Raw genomic sequence first — 16,550 nt, forward strand, 5'->3', positions numbered from 1 at the left:
AGAAGATTTTACAAGTTGTTTAGAACTGATAGTAGAATATGTTCATTTTGTAAAAAGAAAATGTCTCTGTTTATCATAAAAACCTTTACAATATTTGCAGGCCTTGTCTGCAGCCCTTTGCTGGTGATTGAGAAGAGAAAAATGAATTGGATCCTTTGCTTTTCTTAAACAAATCCTTAGCAGGCTTGACACACATGAGGCAAAGCATGGCACTGACAGTGTGTCCCATATTTTATTATTCTTTCAGTTTCAATAATAGAATGTGTTATTTTCTCTAGCGATAAGGCATTGATATTTTTCAACTCTTCACTATTTTTACTCTTCACTTGGGCATACTATAGTTTTAAAAACAAACAAACAAACAAAAAGACTCTGTCACAGAGTGAGTTGATCCCAAGAGTGCAAAAATCAGAATTCTGAACAGAGCATTACAAAACTAAAAAAAAAAATAACCACAAATCTTGTAAGTTTTGGGCCACCTTCTGTTTTTTGAATTGCTGACAAGATATATCTGAGTTAACTGATATTTTAGTTAAAAAATTCAGCCTTATTTGTATAAAAGAACTACACCGAAAAACAGCTGCCCTTTTCCCCCCACTGCCAGAGTCAATTTGTGACCTCACGTCCTCTTGCATTTCCAAAAGTCCACCCATTTTTCCATGTGCCTTCCTCATCCACAGCTTCTCTCCCATTGCTCCGAACCCTTCTATTCTCCAGCTCTCCAGCTTTCTCCCTTCCCTGCTACCATGATACTTTTCCATGGCTGAGCACTAGTGCTTTTTCCATCCTTTTTCTGGTGGTTTTTAGAAGTTAAAGGAATACTCCTTGCCAATTCCTGGTGCTGCAGCGTTGAGTAAACTGTTTCTGGTGAGGTCAGGGGAATATGAAGAGGAATGCTATAGGGGATCTCTCCCACACAGGCACAAAGGGATCTTTTCTTCTATCCTCTTGTGGTCAGTATCAGAACTGTAGAGCTCAAACAAAATTCTAAGCACATCTTCAATTTTTGCTGAAAATTTCCAGTTAATCACGACCAAACACACAGAGGGCTTTGAGGAAAAAGAAAAAATTATCAAAAGGGGAAAGCGTCTCAGATCCAAGGTGAAATTTTAATTTGGGATGGCAATCCACCAGATTCCCTGCAGCTTGGCTAATCCTTCAGCGAATAAGAACAAAAGACTTTTATGCTTTCTGCTTCTGATGAGGCTTCAAGTCTGAGTTGCCTACAGCTCGGGTGCGCAGCCCTGCCATCTGTGTCCTGCATGTGCTTGGTCTCTTATTGCTTCTTATGCAACATGTTGAAAGGGCTCATATGTACCCTTATCAGAAGAGAAATATAGAGTGTTTACTTAATTCCTGCTATTTTGTGGATGCCAAAAAGGTTATCTTGCTGAGCTTTATGTATACCATCATAAGCATTCTTGAAACTGGCCCAGGCTTGTGGCATTCATGAGGTTATTGTGAGGACTGATGGCACTAGGATCAGGACAGAAGAAATAAGGCACCCATAAACTAACCAGCTGGCCAGTTGCCTAGCAGTTTGGTCCAAGATGCAAATCCTATGTCATCTAAAACAAGAAAAGCTCTGGAAGTTTTGTCCAGAGTTTCCCTTGTCTTAGATGACACAGGATCTGCATAGTCCTGCATTGTGATGACCATTTACCTGACCTTTATAAGGGAAGTCCAACAGATTTTAGATACTAGTTCCCTAAAAGCTCATGATGCAGGAAAGTTGTGGTACAGATCTGAATCAGCAGGATCCCATTTTGAGGTAGCTAAATTTCCAGTGACTTCTGATAAATCATGTCCTTAGCCTCACTAGATTCTTTTCAGATTTTGAGCATAAGCTCATCTATGAATAATGTTCTCTTTCAAATTTTACAATGTCAGTATCTAGAAGTGTGATAATTTTAGGATCTGATCAGGACTGATCTGATCTGGTGAAAACTTTGCCTACATGAGTAAGTTCTTGTTCCTTTAGTGCAGGACACAGTCAGGTGGTTTTAATGCTATGAGACAGCAAATAAAGTGGGATCATGTGTCTGGTTCAAAGTAGTATCTACACTCCAGCTGACAGTGTCAGTCTTGCTTCCTCAATTAAATGCTGGAAGAAATGCCTCTGTGTGGCTGCTGAGACAGCCAGCAAGCTTTTAAAGTGTTCTGTAGGTTCTTTGGTCATTTATTTATCTTCTAGAAAATATTTATGTATTGATGACTATATTATCAAAATGTATTCATCTTTTAGAAAAAATAGACTAAGTTCTTTTTAGGGAGCGGTGTAGATAACCCTTTGCAGAGGCTTGTTAAGTATTCAGAATGCATTTGCTAAGCAATAACCAGTCTTTTAGAGTCACTTAGCTTATGACTTGCAGTGATTACTCTTTCAGAAATCCCTTTGTGCTGTCCTGTACCACATAATTCTTTCTGAATCCAAAAGTCAAAGTCTAATGTGGCCTATGTTGAGAAATAAAATGATTTTGGAGACAACTCTGGTTGCTCCAGCTTCCAACTTTGCTGGACTGGGAAGCCAAAGAAATCTTGTCTCCCTTTCTGTAGGGCTACCCTCAGTCTAAAATAGTTGATGATGTGACTGTTCCCACATTAAAAAATTCGACTGTTTAATATGTTAGGGGTATAACCTAAGTCACTGAATCCTGGCCCTTGCCATCTCAGGAAACCACATGTAAAATTTCCTTTTATAAACTGAGCATGCTCTGTATTATAACTGTTCAAATTCTGATGGATAAGCCTCTTTGTCAAGTCTTGTTAAGTTCAAGCCTAAATTCATCCATAAATGGTTCATACCCAGTTGTTTTGTACTAACATCAAACAGTATCTTCCATAGTTGTCTATTTTTTCTCCATGGTGTTGATTTCCCTAATGTCTTAACAGAGAGCTGTTAACCCTTTTTGCTAGGCTAAACAGATCTCTCTTTTCCAGTCTCCTGCTAAGAGACAGGCTTTTCATTCTCCTTGTCATCCCAGTAGTTCTTTCCACCTGTTCCAGTAAGAACTCGTCTTGAATATGGGTAACTAGAATTGTGCACAAAATTCCAGTTTCCATTCACCTCCTGTTTTTAATAGAAGAGTAAATGCAGGGGGGGTGAGAGATTCTGCCTTAAAATAGACTGAGCCTAGGGTTCTAATAAGTTATAAACTGCAACAATGTTTAACATTGCCTGTAAACTGCCCCCTGGAAGAAGCTCTACTAAAGAATGATAGAGAGAATATCTTGTGTATAACAAAGGTAGGGAGTGTCCCATCACAGTGCAAGCATCGCTGAACGTTTTTTGCATCAGTCCGCATCTGCCTTGGCCACCCTTGGCTCTAGTAGAACGGTTCCTTCTCCCTCCGAGGAGGTTCCACTGGCACCAGTTTCTCTCTGCACTGGCTCACCCAGCACAAGGGGCTCTTCACATATTTCCTGAAGGAGAAGAAAACATTTGCCATTTAATACACTGGGCAGAATATGCTCCCCGCTAGCTATGGATTTGGCAGTGCAATTGCACAGTTTGGCAAGGTGAAGACCAAAACCAGCTGCGTTCCCACTGTGGCACGAGGTGCACGCCGGCCCCCGCCTGCAGTCTTCCCCCTTTCCCCACGAGATGGCAGATTTGCCCACAGCTTTCCCTGCCCCTAGCACCATCCCAGCTTCAGGTTCTTTAGCTCACTGAAACCGTGCTTTGACTTTGTGGGGTTTTTTTTTTCCCCAAGATGAGAGAGGCAAGGAAAAGCCAGCCATAGGCTTCATAAGAAATCTGCATTTCTCAGACTATTAAGCAGTAATCACCCTGTTGTGCTCCCAGGGAGATCAGAGACCTTCAGGGCAGAAAGTGCAGCAATCCTCTGTTCCTGCAGCAGAATTAACTCCAAGCTTTCTGCAGTGGAAAAAAAGTTATTCTTTCCTACCCCATAAACAAACTCCTTCAAGCCTGGCTAAGTTGCAGCATACTCTCTAAAAAATCCAAATACAGAATGACTCATCACAGTAGGCTGTTTCCAGGCTAATTAGCTTCACTATCAAAAAGTATGTCTTATTTTCAGTCAGAGTATTTCTCCCTGTGTCTTCAAGCCTGCTTCTCCGGGTACAATTTATCTTGTTGCCCAGAAGGGACAGAGTGGAAGAGGCTGCACTGCCTGCTCAAGTTAGGATTTGCTGATTAATCAGGGGACACTGCTTGGCAGTAGCTGGCAGCAGCATGGCCACTCACTGCAGTGCAGCCCTGCTGTCACCCCTGAGCCTCAAGAAAATTTGGTCACCAGATTATTTTCCCTGTGATTTCTTCATCCTTTTTATTCATTATGCTGAACACTTGTGAGACCAATCCAAGAAAGCAAACAGCTAGTGCAGAGTGGCTCTTCGAACATATCACAAGACGCCTGTGTTTTACATACCAGGCCTGCTTAGTCTGTATTTTTATGGCCAGAAACAACTGAAAAGGAAGGGGGCAGCAGCACATGGTTAATAAAAATTGCTAGTTAATTTATGGCAATGACACCTGCATTTGGAGATTGTGAGTACATGGCATATTCCAGAGGACTGTTTAGTTTTATTCTCCAAACTGATGTTCTACTTTTATTGAAGATACGTAATTCCAAAGACTTCTCTGCTTCTGAGGGATGGGAAAGAACAGATGGAGTCAAGTCACACAAAAACGGTCAGAATGGGCCATATTAAAGCAAAAGTTACCGGGGCCATTCACATCATCAACATATATGTCTGTCTCTCTCACTGCTGTTACACCCTATTTATTTGATGAGATAGGGACACAAAACATGCTGGAAGAACCTCTTTTGGGTATGATCTCTTACAGAGCCACAGGACTCAGGAAACACACTAAAAATCCCAATCCAAAAAGACTATAAAAATTTACATAAAGCCTTGAAGTATTTGAGACAGATATTCTCTCTTGCCCTCTTCCTGCATGCTGGCCAACGTGGACAGGGCCTTAGACATGAGGGCTCAGGTCACTTATGTGCTCTGCCTCCTCTCTGGGAACGCAAATCAGCCAAGAGCATGGGCAGCCAGGCCTGGCTGCGGATATTCATCACAGTGGAACTGATGAAACCACCATGCCTTTTGGGCCTGATCCTTACCAGCTTAATGTTTGTTTGGCCACCAAGATCAGCACTTGCAGGCTTGAAGCCTTGAGAGAGTCTGTTTCTTCCAGGAAAAAAAAATCGCTTTCCTTTTTTTTTTTTTTTCTTTTTTTTTTCTTTTTTTTTAACACATGGCATTAAAAGGTTTTGTACCTCTGGCACCACTGGGATGCAATCACATTCAATACTTACTGTTTAGCTAGTTCCATGGATATTTGCTCCAAAGAACATCGTTTTGTCTCTGGTATAAACACAATAACAAAAGCTAGGGATGCTAGACTCATTACTGTGTAAATGAAACACACCCAGGACAAGCCAATAAGGTCTACAAAAGAAGAAAACATATTTATTATTTTCAAATATTACAAGAATTTTTATGTAGCTATATTTTACAGGTACAGTTTCTAGTGCACAGGAACAATCAGAGGGAAGTTAGGCTATTATTCTCAGCCCTCTTACTTGTGCCTAGCTATAATTTGAAAAAGAAGTGTGCTTTTGCTTTTTCTAATAGTCCTTATGAAAGGAAACTGAGGAGTCCATATTGGCTCATTTAGCGTAAGCCTATTGATTCATTATGTTTGCTGCCACTTTGGATGAAAACAGTGAGTAATCATTGTTACCAGTTTGTATGAAGGCACAGGGAGCCACAAGCTCCTCAAAATTCCACCCGTGTCTGGTTTTGTTGCAAATTCTTTCATAGAGAGAGAGAAAAAAGCCATTTTTTACACTGTTCTGGTTGTCTCCAGTTAATCCTTTCAACCTGTCAGTTCCCAGCATTTCCACTGCAAGCCATGGGTTCTGTGCCAGAAAGGGATCAAAGAGTTAACTCCTAATGGGTCCAGCCAAGAATTATTTTTCTTTTGATACTGCAGTCCAGGGACAGCTGTTGTCCCCAGGCTGAAGGGAGACATGCTGCAGCCACAGCATGTGCCTGAGGGTGGGATATGCATGAAACTGACAGGCTACTGCAATCCTATAGCCTTCTCCCCTGCTAAATCTGCACCAGACAGGTGAGACATTTGCCAATTGTGTCATGAGCTAAAAATTGCAGCTGAAGCTGCTATTCCAGCCAGTATCTTCTACATCAGATACCTAAGTACAGGTCCTGCTGGCTTCAGTGAGATCAGCATATATTTATTTGAAGACAGAATTTCAAATTAAGCCTTTCTGCTGAAAACTAGGAACTCATATTTGCTTGTAGTTACACTTGCATAAATCCAGATTAGATCCAGCTAAGCCAACAGAGTTACTGTGGATTTGCATTCATTGTAACCAAGAACAAAATAATGGCTATGTATGCATTAACAAGCAGTGCTGCACAATAGGAGATCTACAAGCTGAAACAGTTGATGCCAAAAACCTAATGTCCACACTACCTGCTTTTGGGGACATTTCTTTAGGACTAGTTCTGTTCTGGTCCAAGGACTTGAGCAAGTTTTGGCAGCTGGGGAGTATTCACTGTGCAGCTGGAGGGGGATTAGTTTTGTCCAAAAGTTTGTGCAGTTCAGAACTGCTCTATGATGCAAACCCAAGTGCAGTAAATGAGGACAACTGGAAGACTTGCTTCTGAAGAGGACTCTTGATCTACCTAACGTGCTGGTGTAGACATAATGATTTTGGCCCGATACCTTTTTCTTACTTTTAATCAAGGAAGAACTCAATGTTTCCTCTTAAAGGGGGAAAAGAAAGAAAAAGAGAAAATGCCAGCACGAAACACATTTTAGTCATAGGTCACCTTCATTTTAAATAACCCATCTCAAAACACATCTAACAGAATGAAATCCACCTCTGAACTCTTTGTGGGTCTGCTAACAATTGCTTGCTTGTCTCTGCCTCTGTTGGAGAGTAATGTAGAGTTAAGGGAAACCTGGAAATTCTGTTCCCTCTTAGATTTTGATTTACAGTGCATATTTTCTTCCAACTAAGCCTGAAAATTAAAATTTGAAAAACTTCTTGTGAAATAAAATTAGAAAAAAACTATTTCCAATCAACACATTTCAGTGTTGACATTTAGTCTTTTCCCTTGTTCATCATTGTATTATAATTAGTTATGTGGTAATCTACTTTGTGATATTAAAACACGAAAAATTTTTACCTTGCAAGTGCACCTTTTTCTAAATGAAATTTTCTCAAATTCAGGACCTTCCTATACAATGGAATGATTTTAATGGAACGATATTTTTCTGAAGGAAAAAAATGTTGATCAGAAAAGCTGCCATCTGATCTAGAGCAGAACTTCACTGACTTCAGAGGTAGACTAAAGCCTAAATATTATGCAGTTATAACTCATTAAAAAAACAGTATTTTTGAAAGACAGGTTCACAGCCTGTGCAGCTGATCCATCAGCTGTTCTGATAGAGCAATGCTGTGATGCTGTAGTTACACAACCAGCTTCAGCCAGTGTCCTTGTGGGCTGCCACTGAAAAGTGTCCCCTCTACACCCAGCCACACACTATCTTCTTTTTCTGTGGTGCCAGTATTTGGCTGTTCCCTGATCTGGCTGACAATACCATGCGAGAGCAAAAGGGGAAAAGAGATTTCCAGCCAGTGGTGCAGGGAAAGTGGAGTTGCTGCCTTAAGCAGCAGGGAGCATATAAAGTGATTATGAGCCCACATCCTCAGTCTCCACCACTATGCTTCCTGTGTGCTCTTTACGAATGTGTTGTTGTAGGGTCCACAGAACAGTTGAAATTGCTAGCATAAGAAGGATCTGGAGGAAACATTAAAGTTATACAAACAAACAGCACCTAAATTTGGCTCCCGGGGCATGATGCCTGAAGTTTTAGCAATAGTATTTCTGTTGGAAAGATTTGTTATGCCCACTAGGAGAACATCAACTTGGAGTGACCGAGAGAAGGCTTACCAGTTACAGTCAAAAATGTCAAGGAGATGAGGAGATTAATACCCCAGTTCATGCTAGAGGTCAAAGCCATGGCCTGTCCTCTGATCCCACCAGGGAAAATTTCACTCAGTACCAGCCAAGACACTGAAATGGAAGAAAAAAATAAAATAAAAAGAAGATGTTATCTTTGAAAGCACAGCTTTCCCTGCTATAAATTCAGGCAGTCCATAAATTCAGATGAAGCCATCTGAAAGAATAAGGTGGTTTTCAGGGATGTGAGGTAGCTGTGGCCCGAAGCCCAGGAGGCTGGGCTGTGCTCTGAAAGCAGAGTGTGCCACAGTCGGCAGCAGGCTGGGATGTCCCAGCCGGCTGCTCTGTTAGGGAGAGCATGGGTGGCACTGCAGGGCAGAGCCGTGAGCTGGATCTTCCAGTGCACACATAACTGTGGAAATATGAAAGACTATGGGGAAGTGAGCTTTGACTGCACATCTGTGTATGAAAGGGAGCTCTGACTAAATAACTCGCAAGTGACATAACGCTAATGGAATTGGGGCAGCAAACCAAAGTAATCTTCAGTTTCAGAGCTGCTCTATGTGTTTATGCCACCTTGTAAATCAGCCTGCCAAACTGAAGCAGGTTTGCCTTTCCAGCTCTCTGCTACATACAATTAGATTGCTGAAGTATAAATGAAGACAGAGGTCTTGATCTTTGGCTGCTTCATACCACACCACAATACAAGTGATCTAAACACTGGTGTTTCTAGCCTACAATAACAAATTCAGTCATGTAGACCTGGTTGGGTTACCACCTTGACACCAAAAGCAAAAAAGAGACTCCACATTCCTGGGCCATGGCAGTTCCTTGATGTTAAAAAAAATTCCTTTCATTCATAAGCAAGAGGCATCAGCACAAGGTTGCTCTAACTTATGGAAAGGTCATGGGTTAGCAAATGATCAACACAATTGTTACAGGCAGATGAACTGTGTCTTCAGATCCTTGAACATGGCCATACTAAGGTTGGTCCTGTGTGATGTTGTTTCTGCAAAATAACAAATGGGAGTTTTCTCAGGACACTTACATTGGACAATTTTAAAGTTACAATTTAAAAATAGAATACTGTGAGTCTGAGTGTGTGTGTCACACTTCAGACGTTTCTAGGGCTCCTGTTTAACAGTACTAGTAAAGATGTAAAAGAAAAAAATGTTGTGTGGAAAGAGAGTATGAAGGACCAACTGAAAAGGGAAAAAACAACTGAATCTTGTGTTAACAGAGAAGATTCATGCAAATTCTGCTCTAGATCTCTTTGTATCAGAGATTCAAATTTAGTGATATTTTGGAGCTGACACAGATATCCTTTTTTTTTTTAATAAAAAGAAAAATATAATGAGCCTTACTTCCACACTGGGAGTGACCTGGCAAAGTGGTGACCTTATTCCAGAAGTAGGAAAGAGAATCAAGACCATAATACTAATACTGTTACACATATTCAAATGGTACACAGTCATAATATAACAAGCATATTTAACAATAGCTGTACAGAGACCTCTTTTTTGCTGATTTGGATCACAGCAAAGTTTAATATATCCACTGCTGACATGACAAACTCTTCTAAATAAATGTTTTAGATGTGTTCTGTGAGGTCTCTACACATGATTTCAAAAAAAGAAAAGATTACTGGCTTCTAAAGTAGATATTTTTCACCATCAGGCCAGCTAGTCTTGCTCCTGAGCAAAACCAGGCCTTGGCAATGCATGGGAATTTCATTATTGTATTTTGTCCCTCTTCAGCATCAGGGCTGTTGAAACATATATCGTTAGTCATAGATGATATAACATGTCACAACAGGAAGCACTAGCCAAAATGCAAAGCAACAAAAGTGAGATGAAAAGAAACTGTTTTTAGCAGTCCCTAAACAGCCTATGGAATTCATCACCATAGGATAGCATTACACCGAGAAGCTGAGCGGGACTGGAAAAATGATTATATGCAAAGACTGGCAAAGAGAATATTCATAGTCACATTAGATAGGATTAAAACAAAGTTTGAAAGAGTTCAAACCCCCTTCTGCAGGGCATAAACCAATCTACAGATGACAGGATTAGGAATACACTTTCTCTCTGGGCACTTTGTTCTATATTTGCTTATCCGAGATTTTTCTTGCATTCAAGCAACTGTCAGCAGCTGCTCACAGAGGCACTGAACTAGATGGATCATATCCTGTTCACCGACACGGCAGCTCTGATGCACTGGGCAAGCCCTGTGCTGGATTAGTTTTAGCAGTGTTATGAGCACTGAGGGACTGCTTATGGCACATGTAAAATAAGTGATACTGCAGTAGCTCCAGTACCATGTACTTTTCCAAGGACAGAGAGGCTCTTTCAGGCTAAATACAATTTGTCTGGAAGTATAAGATTTTGTTTTTCTGTTCAGAAACCAAAATACTTGAGCATCTGCATCAGCCACAGTAGTGTTTAACTACTATTATTTCAACTAGTTATTTTAGTTCAGAAAGATCCCTTCAGTGTACCAGATCTGTTCTTCATGTTTGCTAATGGTAGCTGCTTCCTTTGGCATACCCCTGACCTCTACTTCATTGGCAAGGAGGGGATAGGTTTTTTTTTTTTCTCCCTGGCAGAAATAGCAGTTGTAGAAATCTGACACGTACTACAGTGTGTTTATCCCTTTCCCCAAGCTGAACCAGTGATAATGATCAAATCTTTGCTTTTAGCACCTCTCTGGAATTGTTTTTACTATCTGTACCTTTGCCAAAAAGCAGCAGCTGCTGTAGGTACAGAGGGGATGTGGCTTTCTCTTGGGAAGCCAGTAACTGGGTTCTCACTCCCACTCATAATAATGATTGCTACCTTTAAGCGTGTACACAGTGTGGCAGATATTTAACCAGCAGACTCCCGAAGTCACTGCAAAGTAAACTGCGGGCTCTACTTCCATCAACCTCAGCCACTACATTTCATAGTGGGAAGCAGCCCATCCTTGAAAACAAAGTCCAAATAAAAGCTCCCCCTCCCCTCTTCATCTGCTACATGATCTAACCTTATTTCCAAATGATGCTATGGTAGTAATCATATTGCATACAATCAATACTTTTTGATATCTACATTGGCAATCCTTGGCTGGTGTTTGTGGAATGGATGAATTCCAGTTCAAATGTGGGAAAGAAACAAGGCTAAGAGCCTCCCATGAGTCTCTCAGCTGCATTTGTTCATGCAGCGGCTGCAGGTAACTCTTACCTTTGCTGACCTGTAATGAGTAGTATGTTGACAGTGGTTAAGAATAAATGTACAGTTGAATATTTTATTATGGCAAAATCTAGAGAAAAAAGCACCCACTGCATATGTAGATGTAGAATTTAATTCAAATAAAATATCACACTGGATGAGAATGCTTAAGTGTTTCAGTAACTACCACAGTCAGTTTGTGTAGTACTCACTTCAGCTGATGTGCTGAAATTGCTTGCCCAAATAGGAGGAACAGAGGGTTCGGATACACAGTCAATCACTTGACCAGGATGTTGACACTGACCTCTAAACAAAGTCAGAGGGACTGGAAAGGCAGAAGACAGTAACAGTGGAAGACTTTAGCTACCTTTATTCAGAATGAACAAATTTCATAGTGGGGCACAGTGCAGAGACTACATTTTAGATGATTGTTTCTTTTGCAATTTGCCTGATAATTCATGAGGAAAAATACATCTTGATTTAATGCTGAGCAGAGCTAGTTCAAAATACACAAAGATACTCTGTTATATTGGTTATAACATTTCAAACTCAATATTCCTGTAGAAATGGAAGAGCCAAGGTTCTACCATAGTAACATATAGCTTCAAAAGGAGAACATTAAAATAAGGATGCTTGTTATAAGGGTAAATGCTGTAGAAGGGGTACAGAGAATGTTTAACTTATCTGATTGGAAACTTAAAATATATATGCAACCAAATAAAATAAACAGAAATAGCTCAGCACAGTTAAACAATTAAGTGAAACGAGCTGTTATAAACAGAAAAATTCCTTCCAAAAAAGGTATGAGCTGTGTCCAAACAAAGAAAATACAGCATAAATCCTGAGAAGTTATTTGTAAACCATAACCAGGAAGGCAAATATTTTGAAAATGTATTGTCTAAGAGCATAGCATGCCAGAAGCAGGAGCTTCTACCAGCCTGTGTATGGGGCAGTACTTCAGTAATGCAGGCTGTAGAAGAAAAATGCAGGTATGCTGTTTACCCCAGTATTCACTCTGAATAAGTTTAAGGGTTTTCCAAAGCAGAGCCTGTGTTTATGGGAGACAAATCCTGAAGGACTATTTCTAACTGCAGTATAAGGAAACAAAAGGATAAGGCCAGTTTTCACAATGGAAGGAGATTACTAGGTTTGCTCAGAATATTGCCAGATGATTCAGGAAAGGGAGGTGACTGGAGGCGCAAAACTTACTCCTGATACAAAATTATTCAAGGTAATAATAATGAAAAAGGATCACAAAGAGCTGCAAAAGGATCCCAAAGTACTTTGGTAAGATGACACATACAATTCATTATCAATAAAGGCAAAGTACCACATATGGGGAAAACTGACCCCCAGCACCCATACCTGAATGCCATCATGACTCAGGGGATGAAGCCTTTGTGGATAGTTCAGAGACAGTATCAGCTCATCTAAGGCAGAGGTTGTGGAGCAAACAGAGGCTTGGCAATTATTGGGAAAGGAGCTCCAAGGAAGACAAAAGACGTTCCTGCATCCCTGTGTATGCATGTTATGCCCTCATGCCTGATGCCTTGCCTGCAGGTTTGGTCATCCCCTCTCAGAACTGGATGAGCTATGGAGAAAGGTATGGAAGGGGTTCCCTGCAAGGAGCAATTAAATGGACTAGGGCTCTTCAGCTTAGAAAATGTATGGCTGGGGGAAACAGAGTTGAAGCTGACAACATTGTGAAGGTGAATAGAGAAGAGTTTTTCATTATTTTTTATAGGATACAAACAAAAAGAAACCAACTGAAGTTACCAGGCACAACTGATCAGGGGAAACAGGAGGATGTGCTTTGTCAGGGAATGCATACTTTAACTATGGAGCTCACTTTCACAGGATGCTTCAGATGTGGAAAATGTTAGCCAGTTAAAAATGATTAAGTGCTGGATGTTAAAATATTATTTCTCTGTACACATGGAAAAAGATCCATCAAGGGCTATTAAACACAGCAACAGAGATAACCCCCCAATGTTTTTCTTCTCTAAACTACAGATAGCCAGAAGGACATACTGTGCATACTGGATGTGCTTATTCTCATGTATTTTCCCTAAGCATTTGCTATTGGCTGTTCTCGGTGACCGGGTAACAGATTGATTGTGTGGCCCTTCTGTATGAGCCAATGTGGAGAATTTAACAAGCTATATATTCTGGCCATAAGCAAAGAGATGTCTTAGACTCTTGTGTGTCTTCTTCCTTATTTCAACTATGCAGTTAAAAAAAAAGAAAAAAAAAAAGAAGGTAAAGACTTAGATCAGAGAAGCAGAAAATGGGAACATCTGAGACATACTGTGGGCTTGAAGGTACACCACATTGAAGTAAGGTACATGAATGAAAAATGTCCTTATTTTGACCTCATTCCTGCCAGGAGGCAGAAGCAAATTGGAAGCTGCACAGCAGCTCTCATTAATGAAATATTAGATTCTCTTGGTATTCATTCGCTGCTCAGCATTTTTTCCTTTCCTATACCTGTATTGTGTGAGATCAAGTTCTTTATGGTGAGATTTAGAGAGTAGCAGTTGGAACACTTGAAAGAATTTAGGGTTTCTAAGGTATAAGCTCAGAACTTCCCACTCTGAGGTGGAAAGAGATTAAGTGGATTTACAGCTTAGGAGAGAAGTAGGCAGAAGTATGTAAGACTTTGAAAGGAGCAGACTGGGTTGTTAGCAACAAGAGATCCGACAGAAGATAAGGAAGGGATTATCCCACAAGTAATGTGGGATACAAGAACATCCAAGAACATGTAGCAAATTAACAATGTCAAGGAAGGATGCAGGCAAGCAACTATGAAGCTGCCAAGGGAGGAAGGAAGTCAAAGGACATGGCCAATGACTAGGTTTGCTGAGAGCAAACTTTTTCCCAGGCTTGTGAAACCCAATAGGTCTCTTATTTACCTGTTTTCTGGCTCTACTGAGTATTAATACAAATAGCCAGATGGCCAAATGCTTTTCAAAAAGGACCAACTTCAGATGTGGTTTGCCTCGCAGTGCAGATTTCAACGGGTGTGCTTATAGAAGTCATCAGCACAAGCCATCGCAGTGTGCACAGGGATGAGCCCGTGAGTGCACACAGCGCTGGAACCAAACGGGGATTTTCTGCTGTAACACACCAGCTCTGTCCCACACTGCTCCCAGCATGGACAGCTGGATACTGAGATGGCATTGTGCTGCGTGAAGAGGCTGCTGCCCCCACGCCATGTCCCGTCACTCATTGCTGCCTCGCTACTGGAGTATTCCATCCCTCCGTATCTGCTGGAGAAGTGGGTCTGTGCTCACTCCCTGGGCAGTTTCAGTCAAAATGAGCCAAATTAGAAAAATGTGAAAATTTTTTAAGGTAGCTCACTGTGATTGAAATGGTTTAGGGGATCACCCAAGCAGTGGAGTCAGCAGGTCAGGGTCAGGGTAACCTGGACAGACAGTAAACAGCAGAGAGACCCTGAACCAGGCCCAGCTCCTCCAGGGGCCACTGGAGGGAGAGAAGACGAGTGTCCACAGCCTCACTTGGGAAGCAGTGCCTCTTCCCACTGTAATATAAACTGCTTTTGCAGGGCGAGAGACAGGGCTCCTTCCTACAGCTCAGCTCCGAAGCAGAATCAATTAGCTGCTGCCTCATATTAACATGGATTATTTCTATCAGTACCTTGCCTTTCTTCATTTTCTTCAGCTCTTGCAGGCAATGATTTTTATAACTCTTCTCAGAAAGAAAGAGAAAATATTTTGTGGACAAGCATGCCTGCAGGTTGTGCAGGGAGTTTAACATCTCCCGACAATGTTTTCACAGTATAGCCACCTGCAGAACGTGACCTCTGTAAATGCTTTCTCAGCAGCTCTGGGGAAGGACAACAAAGATGGCTGGAGGTTTTCTGGGGCTTGAAAAACTGAGGAATGTTTAGACTGGAAAGAAAACAGAGTTGGAGGGATTTTTTCCTATTCCAGACCAGGTAAAAGAGGTGCAATGCAAGAATAATGGACTGAAATTTGGCCACTTGTGTTGTGCAAGAGGCCAAAGCAGATGATCATGACTGGCCTTAAAAATCAATGGATCTGCTTAATGAAAACCATTCTTCTTTCTGGCTCTGTCCCATAATATGACTGAAGTGGCTGCTTGAAATTAATAGCCCACAGATATGGAGCCAATGAAAGGATGTATTACTTTGGAGAGTGCGCAACTGGCCAGCAGTCTCCCTGTCTGTCAAAGGCCAAGTCAAACTCCCTGTGCGCACATGAAAAGGAGTGGAACAATTTTATTGCTAACAGATAAGGGAGCCAGGAGAGGCCTCAGCTAATCTCCTGTCTCTGGCTATATTCTGATTTCTGCAGGTGAAAACAGTGCGCACCTCATTCTAAAGCTCTCTAGCTTTTGAAAAAAGTTTGATTGCAGCTTCTCTCTGACTGAGCAGCTTTGATGACTATTGGTTGCAAGACACCGGGACTGATGAACCAAAGAGTGGTGATCTGGCAAGGCTAATCTGAAATTCTTTTCTTTTCTTTCCCTTCTGATATACTATATTTCTGTTTCTAATGATTAATCCTTTAGGCTGAATCCTTGAAATTACATGTGTAAAACAAGTGGGATCCACTTCTTTTCTCTCTGAGGCTGTATTACAATAGATAAAAACAGCTGTCCAGTGTTCAATCTGTATCACTATTCAAAAGACAGACTGAACACTGACATATACCTTTTTTAGGGAACCTTTGGTGGAACACAGAATTCTCAGTTCTCCAGCATCTCCTCCCCTTCACGTTAGAACAGTAGGAGGGTTTTGGGGACAGGACTATGATACCAGCCCGCTAGCTCCTTCTCCTGTCCTTTTGGCCACTTAAGGAGGAGAGTGGTGAGATGTACTTCACCTCTGATTTTCCCTATCCATCCTTCCTCTCCTAACCTTCTCACCACTGTGACCTTGCATTTAAACCTGCATTTTAACTTGTATTTTTATTTAATATTCTAACTTTCATCTCCATGAGCCTGAAAAAAACGTAATGCCTGGTATGGGTTTTCCTGTTTCATGTAAGCAGTTCAACATATTCTTAAGTCTGTTTTCAGCTATCTTTAATTACCTTGACCTATTTTCAGCTTAAAAGAACAGTCACAAATAAGAATAGCTTTCTTATAAACTGTGATTTCCATCTGAATTATCGCTAGGCAAAAGGCAGATATGTAATAATCTGCACCTCTTTTCAGTTGCTTTACACCAATATATGAAATGACAATTCTGTTTGCAACTCAATTTCACAGGCACTGTCTCTCTCTCATCCTTTGTTATGTAGACACTAATAGTGTCCCATCAACACAGAACAGCTTGCAGGGCAAGCAAAAAGAAAAAAAGAGAAAAGGAAAGAAAAAGAAAACAAC

The 16,550-nt window shown here is 41.0% G+C and overlaps 1 protein-coding gene across 3 annotated transcripts in view; it reads right to left on the reverse strand.

Moving 5' to 3' along the window:
• Positions 1-199: 199 nt before the first annotated feature.
• SLC2A12 (solute carrier family 2 member 12) overlaps positions 200-16,550 on the reverse strand; it is a 35,568-nt gene continuing 19,217 nt past the window's right edge. For all 3 annotated transcript variants that reach the window (XM_026121135.2, XM_026121152.2, XM_026121145.2), the window contains exons 3-5: positions 7,963-8,085; positions 5,292-5,424; positions 200-3,423 (exon numbers count right to left, since the gene is read on the reverse strand). In XM_026121135.2, coding sequence (XP_025976920.2) covers positions 3,327-3,423; positions 5,292-5,424; positions 7,963-8,085 — 353 coding nt within the window. In that variant the 3' untranslated portion in view covers positions 200-3,326. The remainder of the gene's footprint in view (positions 3,424-5,291; positions 5,425-7,962; positions 8,086-16,550) is intronic.

Source organism: Dromaius novaehollandiae, chromosome 3, assembly GCF_036370855.1.
Source record: "Dromaius novaehollandiae isolate bDroNov1 chromosome 3, bDroNov1.hap1, whole genome shotgun sequence".
NCBI lineage: Eukaryota > Metazoa > Chordata > Aves > Casuariiformes > Dromaiidae > Dromaius > Dromaius novaehollandiae.